Source organism: Odocoileus virginianus, unplaced genomic scaffold, assembly GCF_023699985.2.
Source record: "Odocoileus virginianus isolate 20LAN1187 ecotype Illinois unplaced genomic scaffold, Ovbor_1.2 Unplaced_Scaffold_14, whole genome shotgun sequence".
Taxonomy (NCBI): domain Eukaryota; kingdom Metazoa; phylum Chordata; class Mammalia; order Artiodactyla; family Cervidae; genus Odocoileus; species Odocoileus virginianus.
This window is the reverse complement of record NW_027224276.1, coordinates 127,568-144,576: the sequence shown is the minus strand read 5'-3', so window position 1 is coordinate 144,576 and position 17,009 is coordinate 127,568. Positions and strand designations below refer to the sequence as shown.

The following is a 17,009-nucleotide window of genomic DNA, read 5'->3' as shown; positions in this document are numbered from 1 at the left end:
TACAAACAATAAATGCTGGAGAGGGTGTGAAGAAAAGGGAATGCTCTTGCACTGTTGGTGGGAATGTAAATTGATACAGCCACTATGGAAGATGGTATGGAGATTCCTTTAAAAACTAGGAATAAAACCACCATATGACCCAGCAATCCCACTCCTAGGCATATACCCTGAGGAAACCAAAATTGAAAAAGACACATGTACCCCAATGTTCATTGCAGCACTATTTACAATAGCTAGAACATGGAAGCAACCTAGATGTCCACTGACAGATGAATGGATAAAGAAGTTGTGGTACATATACACAATGGAATATTACTCAGCCATAAAAAGGAACACATTTGAGTCAGTTCTAATGAGGTGGATGAACCTAGAGCCTATTATACAGAGTGAAGTAAGTCAGAAAGAGAAAGATAAATATCATTATACTAACATATATATATGGAATCTAGAAAGATGGTACTGAAAGAATTTATTTGCAGGGCAGCAGTGGAGAAACAGACATAGAGAACAGACTTATGGACACAGGGAGAGGGGAGGAGAGGGTGAGATGTATGGAGAGAGTAACATGGAAACTTACATTACCATATGTAAAATAGATAGCCAATGGGAATTTGCTGTATGTCTCAGGGAACTCAAACAGGGGCTCTGTATCAACCTAGAGGGGTGGGATGGGGAGGGAGATGGGAGGGAGGTTCAAGAGGGAGGGGACATATGTATACCTATGGCTGATTCATGTTGAGGTTTGACAGAAAACAACAAAATTCTGTAAAGCAATTATCCTTCAATTAAAAATAAATTAGTTTAAAAAATCTCCTAGTAAGAATTATTTATTTTAATTGGAGGATAATTACTTTACAATATTGTGATGGTTTTTGCCATACATCAATATGAATCAGCCATAGGCATACATGTGTCTGCTTCCTCTGAAGTCCCCTCCCACCTTCCTCTCCAGTCTATCTCTCCAGGTTGTCACAGAGCACCAGCTTTGGGTGCCCTGCATCATACATCAAACTCCCACTGGCTATCTATTTTACATATGGTAATGTATATGTTTCAATGCTATTCTCTCAAATCATCCCACCCTCTCCTTCTCCCACTGAGTCCAAAAGTCTGTTCTTTATGTCTGTGTCTCCTTTGCTGCCCTGCATGTAGGATCGTCAGTACCATCTTTCTAGATTCCACATATATGCGTTAATATACAGTACCTGTCTTTCTCTTTCTGCCTCACTCTCTACAATATTACACTGTATAATAGGCTATAATAGGTTCATCTACCTCATTAGAACTGACTCAAATGGGATCCTTTTTATAGGTGAGTAATATTCCATTGTGTGTATGTAAGGAAACTATAAGCAAGGTGAAGAGGCAACCTTCACAATGGGGGAAAATAATAGCAAATGAAACAACTGACAAAGAATTAATCTCCAAAATATACAAGCAGCTCATGCAGCTCAATACCAGAAAAACAAACAACCCAATAAAAAAGTGGGCAGAAGACTTAAACAGACATTTCTCCAAAGACATACAGATGGCTAATAAACACATGAAAAGATGCTCAACATTGCTCATTATTAGAGAAATGCAAATCAAAATCACAATGAGGTATCATCTCACACCAGTCAGAATGGCCATCATCAAAAAGTCTACAAACAATAAATGCTGGAGAGGGTGTGGAGAAAAGGGAACCCTCTTACACTGTTGGTGGGAATGCAAATTGATACAACCACTATGGAGAACAGTATGGAGATTCCTTTAAAACTAGGAATAAAACTACCATATGACCCAGCAATCCCACTACTGGGCATATACCCTGAGGAAACCATAATTGAAAAAGACACATGTACCCCAATGTTCATTGCAGCACTATTTACAATAGCTAGGACACAGAAGCAACCTAGATGTCCATCAGCAGATGAATGGGTGACAAATGATTTTATTTTTTTATTTTTTTAAAGAGAAAAATTTTACTGAAAAATAGTAAAACCATTGACACAAGTGATTTTGAAAGCACAGAGCCTGTATTTAACCATTAGCTTTACTTTAATAGGTAAATATTCATTACCTTTATTCTCTATCACATATCATAATATTTATAGTAAACCTGTCCACCTTATGGATATTGTCAATGCAAAGTTCAACTTCTAATATCACTTTTATTTTTTTGATTTTTTTCCCATTTATTTTTATTAGTTGGAGGCTACTTTACAATATTGTAGTGGTTTTTGCCATACATTGACATGAATCAGCCATGAATTTACATGTGTTCCCCATCCTGAACCCCCCTCCCACCTCCCTCCCCAACAAATAATTTTAAAAAGTAAAAAAGAGGGCTCCCCTGGTGGCTCAGTGGTAAAGACTTCACCTGCCAATGCAGGAGACAAGGGTTCGATCCCTAGTACAGGAAGATCCCACATGCCATGGAGCAACTAAAACCCATGTGCCACAACTGTTGAGCTTGTGCTCTGGAGCCAGTGAGCCGAAACTACTAAGCCAGCAGGCCCTAGAGCCTGTGGTCTGCAACAACAGAAGCCACCGCAATGAGAAGCTGCAGTACAACTACAGAGTAGCCCTGTTCACAGCAACTAGAGAAAGCCTGCATGCAGCAATGAAGACCCAGCCCAGCCAAAAATAAATAAAATTATTATATTTTTTAAAAGGAAAAAAGAAAAGCAGAAAGGATGATCTTTTAAAAACAAAACACGGAGACATTTTTTTTCCCGGCAATGTTCTGCCATTTTACTTGAGACATTAAACAAAAAATGTTTTATTTAGAGTTGTTGTGTTGGTTTTTCGGTTTGGACATTCATAAGACCCAATCCAAGGGTAGTGCTGGGATGTGGTTTGTGTCTGAGTGGCAATGCTGGTCAGGGTCTTTCAGATTATATGCTGGTACGGGTCTGCCTTCCCTTGGTCTGGCGTGGCAAAGGGGCTGGCCCAACCTAGAGAGAAGGGGTGGCCAAAAACGGCTTTCAGGTTCACCCATGTTGTTTTCTTGACCCATCTTCTGTCTTCCTTTTTCAGTTGTTCTATTCTTGTCTCATCTGTGCAGATGGAGAGCATCTGGGTCCCGAACATAGCCGATGTGAAAATGAGGAAGAGCAGTCCCTTCAAGCCGAGGAGGATGAGGAGGGTCATCGTTGTGGGCGAGGAGGAGCTGCAGTCTTCTTCAAAGCAACGCAGGAAGTGGAATCCCACCAAGATGAGGGTGTGCAAGGAAATGAGAGCTACATACATTGTAAAAAGGACGAAGTACTTCTGGTTCTTCTCGCCGACACAGTTGTTGATCCAGGGACAATGGTGGTCCATCTTCCGAATGCACCGCTTACAAACCTTGCAGTGGTGGGCTCCGTCGGGCTTGATGCTGCAGCATTTGGGACAGTTGTACAGCACCTGACCGGACTTCATCTGTAAACTCTCGATGAATTCTTTAGTGGCATTTCCTTTGGGCACAGCCCCAGGGTCGGTCAACATGGCCCGGCAGTGGGAAGCCAGGGCCAAGAAGGCCAGCAGGTTGAACACGAGTCCGTTGATGACGCTGTACACGTAGTCCCGGGACGGGATCAGCATGACGAAGAGGACCACGAACTCCGCGTAGAGGACCAGAAACCAGGTGACGATGGCACAGAAAATGCCACAGCCATCGGGGATGAACCACATGGTGCCCGTCGGATAGGGGTGGGAAGGTGGGATGCACTTCTCTGACTGGAGGCACTCTGGTTTCCACTCAAGTTCTCAGAAGCGGTGGGCGGGAATAAACATTCTAAGCTATTCTGTCCATACTGGCCTTGTGAAGCTGCAGGCAGTTCCTCAGTCCCAGACTCCTGATGTGGCTCTGATTGCCGCCACCGTCGTCGCTCCTCAGGCAGCCTCCGATCTGGGACCCGACCTCAGGCTGCAGCGACGGCTCCCCGGCAGGAGGCGCCGCAGCTTCCTTGATTCGGCCAGACACGAAGCGGCGCGCCCATCAAGCGCCCCTCAGTGGGGTGGCGGCGCCCAGCACTCATTGCCCTAAACCTTTGGAAGGCAGTTATGCTCACCAGTATACCACCGATGTCACTAACATTTGGATTCCTCCCTCTACACTGTACAGCTGTACAGTTAACATAGGCTGCTGTTGAGTCCAGGTTTCCCTGGTGTGGTGGCTCAGACAGTAAAGAATCTGCCTGCAATGCAGGAGACCCAGGTTCGATCCCTGGGTCAGGAAGATTCTCTGGAGAAGGGAATGGCAACCCACTCTAGTATTCTTGCCTGGAGAATTCCATGGGCAGAGGAGCCTGGCGGGCTACAGTCCATGGGGTCACAAAGAGTCAGACACAACTGAGTGACTAACACTGTTGAGTCCAGGTTTTCAATCAGTAGGACTAATCCTAGAAATACTGCTAGCTGCTTTAGCTAACACAGTACATACATCCAGGAATGCTAAGTGCACCCGTACTGAAAAGTCTGGCCCTACCCAAACCAAAGCTATCACAAGAAAATTACAAACCAATATCCCTGATGAATACAGATGCAAAAATCCTCAACAAAATACTAGCAACAGGATCCAACAGCATATTGAAAGGATTATACATCATGATCTAGTGGGATTTGTTCCAGGAATGCAAGAGTAGTTCAACATCAGAAAATCAATCAAGGTTATAGATACATCACACTAATAGAACAAGGGGAAAAATAACCTACATGATCATCTCAACTGGTGCAGAAAGGGCATTTCAGATGCAGAAAAGGCCTAGATCTAATAAATTCAGCAAAGCTGCAAGGAACAAGATCAACACATAAAAATCAGTTGTGTTTTAAAATGAAATGAAGAGCAATTTCATTTATAATACCATCTAAAAGATATCTGTAGGATACTTTCTTGGTAGTCCAGTGGCTAAGACTCTGCACTCTCAATGCTAGAGGCATCGAACCAGAGTTTGATCTCTGGTCAGGGAACTAGATCCCACATGCCACAACTAAAGATGCCACATGCCATAAGGAAGGTTGATTTTTTTTTGACTCCATAGAATGTGGGATCTTAGTTCCCTGACCAGGGATCGAACCCACACCCCCTGCATTGGAAGCTTGGAGTCTTAACCACTGGACTGTCAGGGAAGTCCCCAGATTGGAAGATTTTATATTAAGATGTTACTAATACCCAAAGCAACCTACAGATTCAACAAAATCCTTATCAAAATTCCAACAGCCTTTTTGCAGATATGTGGAGATGCCAATCCTCAAATTCATATGGAATTTCAAGGGGCCTTAAATAGTCAAAACAATCTTGAAAAAGACAAATCAAATGACCAAGTGGTTTTTGACGAGAGTGCCAAGTCCATTCAGTGGGGTAAGGATAGTCTCTTCAACTGAGGGTGCTGGTGCAACTGGATTTTTATATGCAAAAGAATGATGTTGGACCCGTACCTCATACCTATACTATTAATTCAAAATGGATCAACAACCTAAATACAAGAGCTAAAACTATAAAACTCTTAGAAGAAAACACAGGGGTAAATCTTCATGACCTTGGATCTGGCAACAGGTTCTTTTCTAAACTTTATTTTTAGTTGGAGGATAATTGCTTTACAATGTTGTGTTGGTTTCTGCCATACAACAACATGAATCAGTCATAAGTATACATATATCCCCTCCCTCTTGAACCTCCCCCAATCCCACCTCTCTAGGTCATCACAGAGCATGAGCCTTGAAAATATTATTCTAAGGGAAATAATCCAAACATAAAAGGACAAATATTGTAAGATTCTAGTTATATGAAATATCTAGAATTGGTAAATATGTAGGGAAAGAAAGTAGGTTAAAGGTTACCAGGAACTAGGGGCAGAGTGGAATGGGCTTTATTGCTTAATGGGTGCAGAACTTCTGTTTGGGATGATAAAAAAAAAAGTTTTGGAATTAGGTAATGGTGATGGTCACAAAACATTTGAATGTAATTAACACCACCTGACTGTATACTACAAAGTGGTTAAAATGGCAAATTTTAAAAAATTTAATTGGAGGCTAATTACTTTACAATATTGTAGTGGTTTTTGCCATACATTCACATGAATCAGCCATGGGTGCACATGTGTTCCCCATCCAGACCCTCCCTCCCACCTCCCTCCCCATCCCATCCCTCAGGGTCATCCCAGTGCACCAGCCCTGAGCACCCTGCCTCATGCATCGAACCTGGACTGGCGATCTATTTCACATATGATAATATACATGTTTCAATGCTATTCTCTCAAATCATCCCACCCTCACCTTCTCCCACAGAGTCCAACAATCTGTTTTTACATCTGTGTCTCTTTTGCTATCTCACATATAGGGACATTGTTACCATCTTTCTAAATTCCATATATATGCGTAATATACTGTATTGGTGTTTTTCTTTCTGACTTACTTCGCTCTGTATAATAGGCTCGTTTCATCCACCTCATTAGACCTGATTCAAATGCATTCTTTTTAATACCTGAGTAGTATTCCATTGTGTATATATACCACAGCTTTCTTATCCATTCGTCTGCTGATAGACATCTAGGTAGCTTCCATGCCCTGGCTATTGTAAACAGTGCTGCAATGAACATGGGGGTGCATGTGTCTCTTTCAATTTCGGTTTCCTCGGTGTGTATGCCCAGCAATGGGATTGCTGGGTCATATGGCAGTTCTATTTCCAGTTTTTTAAGGAATCTTCACACTGTTCTCCATAGTGGCTGTACTAGTTTGCATTCCCACCAACAGTGTAAGAGGGTTCCCTTTTCTTCGCACCCTCTCCAGCATTTATTGTTTGTAGACTTTTGGATAGCAGCCATTCTGACTGGCATGAGATGGTACTTCATTGTGGTTTTGATTTGCATTTCTCTGATAATGAGTGATGTTGAACATCTTTTCATGTGTTTGTTAGCCATTTGTATATCTTCTTTGGAGAAATGTCTGTTTAGTTCTTTGGCCCATGAAATGGCAAATTTTATGTTATATATATTTTACCACAATTAAAAATGTTTGGCCCAATCTAAAATTGTATTTATTTCCCTCTGATCTATCATGCATAGAATCAATTCTCACATATATTATTGAGGTTTCTGCCAACATAAATTAGGCTTTCTTCTCACAGGTCTGACATACAGGAGTCTGAATGCAATAATGGGGATGGAGGCACCAAAAGGTGATATGAATGGATCTTGAGAAAGATCAGCCAAATCATTGGAGGATCCCCAAGTCACTCAGGTCCAGTCCCATTAGACTGGGGAGGAAGGGCTGCCTCTGCCACCAAGGGAGCCTCAGTGGAAGCTGGTGTTTAGGGATCGCTCAGGTTAATGCAAATCAACTTTGGTGTTCCAATTTCAATTGCCAAGGTCCCATTCTTCCAACAACCAGCAGACTTTAGGTTTCATATAAGAGACCTGGAGATGTGTTGAATTCCTCCTGTGGTGTAATTCAACAACCTGTGGTATTTGGCTTTATGACTGATTTCAGGCTACATCAGTCTGGTGACTAGAAGAGATACAGAGGGTTCTTGTTTGTTTTTTAATATAGGCTTTATTTTTCAGAGAAACTTTTAGGTTCAGGCCCTGTTGTCTGTCCCATGTCAGTACCATCTATACTGTCAGTTTTTAATTTTTGCCAATCTGAGAAGCATAGTATCTCATATGGTTTAAATTGGCATTTCCCTGAAAACTAATGAAATTGAGCACATTTTCGTGGACACTTACTGGCTATTGGATAGTCTCCTGTGAAATGTTCATTCAAATCTTTCAAATATTTTTAATTAAAAAAAATTTATTGGCCACAGCTTGTGGGATATTGAGTTTCCCGACCAGGGATCGGATCTGGGCCCTTGGCAGTGAAAGTATGGAGTCCTGTCAACTGGACTGCCAGGGAATTCCCTGTTGAATATTTTTATATTGATTATAGATCTTTTATTGAACTGTAAGATTTCATTTTATAATCTGGATATGAAATCTTTGATGGTTTTAAATGATGAAAATATATCTTTTTCCATTCTGTAATTTACCTTTGTGCAGTTTATGGTATTTCTAGGTGAAAATAAGTGAAAGTCGTTCAGTTGTATCTGACTCTTTGCAACCCCATGGACTATACAGTCCATGGAATTCTCCAGGCCAGAATACTGGAGCAGGTAGCCTTTCCCTTCTCCAGGGGTTCTTCCCAACCCAGGGATCGAATCCAGGTCTCCTGCATTGCAGGCGGATTCTTTACCAGCTGAGCCACAAGGGAAGCCCAGGTGAAAATAAGTTATTATTTTTAATGTAGTCCATTTTATCAATCCCTTCCTTTTATCATTAGTAATTTTGGTGTCTTGTTTAAGAAATCTTTTACTATCCCAAAGTAAAAAATATATTCTCCTATGTTATCTTCTTTGCTTTTCACATTTAGGTTTATAACTATTTGTGAATTATTGATTTTTTAGATATGTGAGGTAAACATTCAATTTAGGTGTTTGTTTGCTTGTTTTCCTATTTGGACACCCAATTGTCTCAACATCATTTGCTAAAAAAAAAAATTGCCCCGGTACTACTGTTCTCCAGTGCTACATTTTTGTTAAATCACATATGCAACTATACATGGTTCTTTCTCTGAGTGGTTTGTTCCACTAGGCTAGTTTTCTATCCTTGTGCAATACTATGGGACTTCCCCAGTAGTCAGTGGTAAAGAATCCACCTGCCAATGCAGGAGACGCAGGAAATGCAGGTTTCGATCCCTGGATCAAGAAGATCCCCTAGAGGAGGAAATGGCAACCCACTTCAGTATTCTTGTCTGGGAAATCCCATGGACAGAGGAGCTTCAGGAGTAATGAATATTTTTGGCCTTTTTCATTTCTATATAAATTTTGGAAGTAGTCAAGTTCCACAAAACAATGACTGCCCATTAAGGCTTTATTTGGATTTATATTGAATCTGTAAATCAATTTGAAGAGAACCGACATCCTTGTAATATTGAGTTCATCAGCCTGTGAATACAGTATATCACTTCATTTGTTTACATCTTCTTTAATCTCTCTTTAAAAAGTTACATAGCTTTCTCCACAAAGGACTTACATGTCCTTTTAAGATATATTTCTAAATAATTGATTTTAAATGCCATTTAAGTGTTAAATAAAACATTTTATTTTCTAACTGCATCTGCTTATATGCAGAAGTACAATTGATGTTTGTAAAGTGATTTTATATTCAGTAAACTTTAATCCTGGGATATTTACCTCCATTCTTTAAGTATTTTCTCCTCTCGTTTTTTTACTCTTTTTCTGAGACTACTATCAAGGCTTTTCTATTTTCCGTTTCTCTTAGTTTTTTAACTTAATATTTTCTACATTTTTATTCTTCTGCTTTCTGAAAGAATTCTTCAATCTAATCTTCCAATTCCCTTATTCATTCTTCATCTGTATTCAACCTATTTTACTCCTCTATTGTGTTCTCTATTTCAACTCTATATATTCTTCATAGCTTAATATTTCCACTTTTCTGTAGCCTGAGGGAAAGGGTAAGGGAAGATCCCAGAAAGGTGGTGATTAGCTGTCTGGAGTGATGAGTTAGGGGGGTGCCTGATTATAAAGAGAGAGAGGAGAATCCACCTGAAGGCGCAGCAGTAGCTAAGGCCTAGAGACCAGACAGCAGGGCCCTGCTGCCCTGCTGGGAATGGCTGGAGTAATGAGTTGGGAGTAGGGTGGGAGGGAGATGACGTGGGAAACTGCAGGGCTTTAAACTTCACAGGGCCTTGGTCACTGAGAGCCTTCACTTGTGGGCCCTGAAGACTATGGTGACCTCCAGAAAGATGGCAGCTTCAAGACAGTGTTGGAGGACACCCAACCCTTTGAGGTGAAGAGAGTCCTCTCCACTTCATGTGCTGATTCTCTTGCACACCTGCCAGAAGTTCCCTCGTTTCTTTCCTAGGGAGGAAGGTAAGTAAGAGACAAAGAAGGAGACTTGGACCCAGAAAAGGCACCCTAGAGAACCTATGATTATATCTGGATTTTGTGGGATGCTGGGGTTGGGGGTAGAGAGAGGGAAGTGGTCCAAATAAGGATAGGAGTAGAGGGAGGCAGCCACAATAAAGGCGGTAGTCTGTGGGTGAGAAAAAGATGGTGGGGAAGTGCCAAGAGTCTACTTTGGAACAGGGCATAATCTGGAAGGATTTATGAGCTAAGGCTGATGAGGGAGGGGCCTGGGCTTGGAGGTGCCCGAAGGCCATGGCCATCATTTCTCAAAAGTCACTGAAGGTCATACGTATCTCTCTCCCTGTCCTGGCTGCCCCAGTGCCTCCTTCCTAGTGGTTTCCTGGCACTCAGGTCTCAGGCTCTTCTAAAGTTCTTTCATCTTCCATGCACCCTTGCCTCTTTGAGGAGAGGGTACCCCATGTTTTATCCTCATGATCTGCTCCAGATAGGTAGTGCAGGGCCTTGACAAGAGTGAAACCTCCTGGATGATAGCTTCTATGGCACCTCCTCCCCGAGAGGACCCCACACAGCATCCTTTCAGGAGATTTTGGACAGTGGAGTGTCCCTGGAGTTTTCTGATAAAAGGTTATATAGCTTTGGGGAGGGAAAGATAGCTTGTGGACACATACAGGGCTGAGTGGAAGTGTGTGGAAAGCACAGGAGTTGCATCCTAAGGGTCAGTAGGGAGGCATGAATGTGACTCCACCACCATGGCCTTGATCCACAGGGAGACTTTGAAAAGAAGAGGGTGCTGAGGACCAGAGTTAGGGAAGTTTGTTCAGACAGGTCAAGAAATCATAGAGAGAGGCATCTGTGAGTGCCCCACGGTACAGAGTATAGAATCCCTGGGTGACATCCAGGTTTCCCACAGGATTGGGATCACCGGTGTAGACCACACAGAAGGGAAACCTTTGGAGAGGACTTCAGATGCAAACAGGTCTACAAATAATATGAAAAGGAAAGCAAGCCATAAGGCTAACAGGCCCATGAACAAATGCTCAAACTAAGCAGTCAACAGATAAACAGAAATTAAAACAAAATTAAAGGGGCTTCTCTGAAGGAACAGTGGTTGACTCTGTGCTTCATTGCAGGGGGCACAGGTTCAATCCCTGGTTAGGGAACTAAGATCCCACATGCTGCATGGCCCAAAACAACAACAAAGACTAATGTAGATATATTGTTATACCTATTAGACTGGTGAAAAAAAAATTAAAGCTGAATAAGACCAAGTGTTGGGGTGTGTGTGTGAGGCTATAAGTTCAGTTCAGTTCAGTCACTCAGTCATGTCTGACTCTTTGCGACCCCATGAACCGCAGCACACCAGGCCTCCCTGTCCATCACCAACTCCCGGAGTCCACCCAAACCCATGTCCATTGAGTCAGTGATGCCATCCAACCATCTTATCCTCTGTCGTCCCCTTCTCCTCCTGCCCTCAATCTTTCCCAGCATCAGGGTCTTTTCCAATGAGTCAGCTCTTCGCATCAGGTGGCCAAAGTATCAGCTTCAACATCAGTTCTTCCAATGAACACCCAGGACTGATCTCCTTTACGATGGACTGGTTGGATCTCCTTGCAGTCCAAGGGACTCTCAAGAGTCTTCTCCAACACCACAGTTCAAAAGCATCAATTCTTTGGTGCTCAGCTTTCTTTATAGTCCAACTCTCACATCCATACATGATCACTGGAAAAACCATAGCCTTGACTAGACAAACCTTTGTTGACAAAGTAATGTCTCTGCTTTTTAATATGCTGTCTAGGTTGGTCATAACTTTCCTTCCAAGGAGTAAGCATCTTTTAATTTCATGGCTGCAATCACCATCTGCAGTGATTTTGGAGCCCCCAAAAATAAAGTCAGCCACTGTTTCCACTGTCTCCCCATCTATTTGCCATGAAGTGATGGGACCAGATGCCATGATCTTAGTTTTCTGAATGTTGAGCTTTAAAACAACTTTTTCACTCTCCTCTTTCACTTTCATCAAGAGGCTCTTTAGTTCTTCTTCACTTTCTGCCATAAGGGTGGTGTCACCTGCATATCTGAGGTTATTGATATTTCTCCCGGCAATCTTGATTCCAGCTTGTGCTTCATCCAGCCCAGCATTTCTCATGATGTACTCTGCATATAAGTTAAATAAGCAGGGTAACAATATACAGTCTTGACGTACTCCTTTTCCTATTTGGAACCAGTCTGTTGGTCCATGTCCAGTTCTAACTGTTGCTTCCTGACCTGCATACAGGCTTCTCAAGAGGCAGGTCAGGTGGTCTGGTATTCCCATCTCTTTCAGAATTTTCCAGTTTATTGTAATCCACACAGTCAAAGGCTTTGGCATAGTCAATAAAGCAGAAATAGATGTGTTTTCTGGAACTCTCCTGCTTTTTCGATGATCCTTGCAAATGGCTGATAGGAGTGAAGATGGAGCAGACCTTTTGGAGGACTCCAGTCAAGTTAAGAACATACCCTATGCAATTCCATGCCTTGACACACACCTCAAAGAAATTCTCTCAAATGTTCATGAGGAAACATATTTGAGGGTGCTCATCACCTCAAAATTTGTGATGGCAAAGAATTAGAAGCAATATGGGTGTCCATTCTTGCTGAGTAGACAGGAAAAATAGGGATTTTGTACACCATAGTGCTGTAAACCAGCTGAGGTTGCTTTATGTCTTACATGTAAGAATATGTCTTACAATATATTGCTGCCACTACTTATTATAGACCAAAAGTGGAACAAACCCAAATGTCTATAACAGATGAATGGATAAATAAAATGTGGTATATCCATACAATGGAATATTGTTTGCAATAAATATAGGTGATGTATGGACCCATGCTACAACATGGACAAACCTTGAAAACATTATGCTAAGTGAGAGAAGCCAGACACAAAAGGCCACCTATTGTATGATTCCATTTGTATGAAATGTCCAGACTAGGAAGTCTATAGAAACAGAAAGTAGTGGTTGCCTACATACTAAGTTCCTTCAATCATGTCTGACTTTTTATGACCCTATGAACTGTAGCCCTCCAGGCTCCTCTGTCCATGGGATTCTCCAGGCAAGAATACTGGAGTGGGTTGCCATTTCCTCCTCCAGGGGATCTTCCCAACCCAGGGATCGAACCCGCATCTCTTATGTCTCCTGCATTGGCAGGTGGGTTCTTTACCACTAGAGCCACCTGGAAAGCCCTAGCTATTGCCTAGGGAGGTGGCAGATGGAGGCTGAAGGGAAATGAGAGCTAACAGGTACAGATTTTCCTTTTGGGGCTGATGAAAATGTTATAGGCTTAAATGTTGATGATGGTCTAACAACTCTGAATATGCTAAAAGTCATTGAACTGTACATTTAAATGGGTGAATTGTGTGATATGTGAATTGTATTTCAATAATGGTGTTATACTTAGTATGTATATTTTAGACAATTATATCTCAATAAAGCTGATATATAGATATATTGCTGATATATAAAGCATCTATCTATTTATTTGGTCTTCCCCAGTGGCTCAGTGGTAAAGAATTGGCCTGCAATGCAGGAGACGTGGGTTCAGTCCTTGGTCGGGAAGATCTCCTGGAGAAGGAAATGGCAACCCACTCCAGTATTCTTGCCTGGAAAATCCCATGGACAGAGGAGCCTGGTGGGCTACAGTCCATAGGGTTGCAAAGAATTGGACATGACTGAGCAACTGAACATGCACACATCTATATATTTATCTATCTATAATCTATCTAAACATACTAGAGACATGGATGATTTCAGGGCTGGGACCAGAGAGTTAAGATGGGCTTAAAATGAAAGAAACATGTCAAAAGCACACAAAAGCCAACTTAAAGGATCTCCCAACGTCCAAATCTGGGACAATTTGAGCAACAAAATAAATAAATAGTGTAATGAATCATAATGCAGAAAATAAAATAAGAACTCATGAGTCCCTACAGATGCAAACAAATGAATGAATGAATGAACTAGCCTCTGTCCATGGGATTCTCCAGGCAAGAATACTGGAGTGGGTTGCCATTTCCTTCTCCAGGGGATCTTCCCCACCCAGGGATCAAACCTGAGTCTCCTGTGTCTCCTGCATTGCAGGTGAATTCTTTACCACTAGAGCCACCTGGGAAGCCCAATAAATAGGGGAGAAAGCAAAGTCTTTAATACAGGAGAAGTCTAACTAATAACGTTTAAAAAGTGTAGAAGGAACAACTGAAATAGAACAATCACTATCTGGCAAACACTACAGTAACAACTGTATCAGGCATGAATCATTAGTGGATGCTAAAATTAGTGGGTGAAACCTTGGTGAAACACAAAATATTTGTGAAGATATTTTGAGTGAATCTTCACAAGTTAGTTATTAATTACAAAGGTGAAAATAGCAACCTTACAGTGGAAGACACCACCTTAATCAAGTGATAAAAGTTAATATCACCAATAATATGATATATGAACATCCCGTACCCCCTGTCATGATGGACTGGGGAGGCTGCATCACTTCTGAGGTCTTTACCAAAAATCCATACATTTAATCTAATCTAATCTAATCCTAAATCTAATCATGCAAGAATATCAGAAAAACCCAATTGAGGGACATTCTATCAACTGACCAGTACTCTTCAAGAGTGTCAACGTCCTGAAAGACTGGGACAGACCGAGGAACTATGGTAATTTAGAGGAGACCAGAGAGACATAATAATGATAACTAATTGTATTGAGCGATCCGAGAACAGAAAAAGGATATTAGGTGAAAAACTGGTAAAATCTGAATAAAGTTCAAGGTGAAATTTGAATAGATTAATAGTATTGTATCAGTGTTGATTTCCAGGTTTTGATAGTTGTACTGTGATCATGTAAAATGGTAACATTGGGGAAGGTGGGTGAAGAGTATATGAGAATTCTTTGTATTGGGTTTGTAATATTTTAAGTCTGAAATTACAAAACAAAAAGTTTAAAAAATTAAAAGCACATATTGCTGTGTAAACAGGAAACAGAATGAAATATACCACATAACACCCTTAGATACATTACAACTACATGCACACACAATAATATATTTTACCAGGACACACAAAAAGGCTATATAACATTAAATATTAGCTTGATTCCCTGAGAATGGTGACTAGGAAAAGAAAAAGAAATCAAACAATTCATCAGGAAAGGGAACTTAACTTGGACTCTAGAAGTTTTTCTGGAGGGGGAAGGATTGGATTTAGACCTTGCAGGATGGATGGAGAGACTTGAGAGAGGTAAGGGGTGGTCTGAAACCATGATGGTGGCAAAATGTGGAAGACAGAGCTAGATGGGATTTGGAAGCCTGCTTTGAGCGAAAGGGCCTAGTCCAAAGTGGCTGGGAGTTGCAGCTGGCTAGAGGGACTCAAGCTCTGGAGATGACTTGAGGGCCAGCCTCCTCTCTGGCCATTTCATCCCCTCAACTACTGCCAGGACGTGCCACAGGGATTGAGCCCTTTCCTGCCCTTTACCTGGTATTCAGGCCTCATTCTCTTCTAAAGACCTCCTTGCTAGCATATCTCTGTCCTCTGGATGTTGGCATACACTGTGTTGCCTCATGATCAGGTCCAGAATGGAGTGTAGGTGAAAGTCCAGGCCTTTTCCCCAGACTGGGGCTTAGTGACAGGCTTGATCAGGGGCTGGTGCCTCCATTACTTCCTGATTCCTCCTAACTGTAGACCTCAGTGGCCCCAACTGGGCCTGTCCTACTGTGTGGTCAGTAGGACCTGTTCATCCTGTAGCTTGACCTGGGACAGCCCTGACATCGACCCCTCTATACAACCAACCACTGCAGATGAAAAGCTGAGGCCCAGTAGTGAAGGAGAATTACATAGCTCAAAATAGCCTGGAGTTAAAACTCCCCTCCAGGTCCTCCCCACCATTCTATGCAAAACAAAGAACTCTCTCACCCGAAGGAAAAAAATGGACATTAAGGTTGATTATGCCCAGCTCCCAGCTGGTCCCAGCCTCTGGCCATCTCCAGAATTCCTTGCCCCAGCCGTTTAAGAGATAACTACTCCGAACAACCTTGGAGAAGAACAGGCCCCCTTAAGACAGTAGATTTCCACATATATGCCTATATATACTTACTCTTTTCTTGGGTTAGTGCAGCAGCTCACTAATCTGACTGCTGCCCCTTCTCGCCTCATTAAAGGTGATCTGTTCCTGTAAAGTGCCGGTCTCATTCTTTTTCCAAACCTCGCCTTCTCTAACTCCCTTACCCTACAAGCAGGGACCAGAAAGGGGCCCAGAAGGAGCAGGTACACTGGGTACTCAGAGGGGAGGAGCCACCCACTTTGAGGCTACTGAACTGCTTGGGTGTAAATCCTGCCTCCATGGATTACTGGCTGTGTAAATTTTGGCAAATAACTTAATCTCTTATAGTCTAGATCCCATATCTTTCTAATGAAGGAGAATAGTAGAATAATAATACCTACCACAGAGGGTTACTGTGAGAACTAAAAAGATTATGTATTTAGTAGTTAAATAAGATAATTAAATAAGATTATGTATTTATTATGGCTTCCCTGGTGGCTCAGTAAAGAATCTGCCCGCAATGCAGGCAGGAGACTGGGTTCCATCTCTGGGTTGGGAAGATCCCCCGGAGAAGGGAATGGCTACCCACTCCAGCATTCTTGCCTGGAGAATTCCATGGGCAGAGGAAGCTGGTGGGCCACAAAGAGTAAGACACGACTGAATGACTTTCACTTCTTTTCCTGCATTTAGTGTCTGGCTTAAATCAAGTCCTCAGTAACTGTTAGCTGCCATTATTATCATTAGATATTTTCAGTCCTAGTGCTTGGGCTCCCAGAGCTGGAGCAAGACTATAGCTCAGAGGAAACATCACCTTGGCTGTGGCTCCGATTCGGAGGAGGTATGGGGGTGCAGAGAAAGGGGTGGGAAGAGAGCTTGGTGAAAACACGTGCTACTTTGGTTTTTTGTTTTGTTTTTTTGGTTGTGCTGTAAGTCATGTGTGGTCTTAGTTCCCTGACCAGAGATAGAAGGGATCAAATCGGTTCCTCCCCCTACCTCTGTGCAGTGCAAATGCTAGGTCTTAACCTCTGGATCACCAGGGAAGTCCCTCTATT

General features: G+C 42.1%; 1 protein-coding gene across 1 annotated transcript; it reads right to left on the bottom strand.

Moving 5' to 3' along the window:
* Positions 1 to 2,545: 2,545 nt before the first annotated feature.
* Positions 2,546 to 3,926, bottom strand: LOC110132414 (palmitoyltransferase ZDHHC3-like). The gene has a single exon (XM_020885783.2). It carries the CDS (start codon positions 3,655 to 3,657, stop codon positions 2,875 to 2,877), a length of 783 nt encoding a protein of 260 aa, XP_020741442.2. The 5' UTR covers positions 3,658 to 3,926; the 3' UTR covers positions 2,546 to 2,874.
* Positions 3,927 to 17,009: the final 13,083 nt, after the last annotated feature.

Excerpts from the sequence above, each read along its gene's own strand:
- LOC110132414 (XM_020885783.2), bottom strand. The coding sequence starts at position 3,657 with ATGTGGTTCATCCCCGATGGCTGTGGCATTTTCTGTGCCATCGTCACC.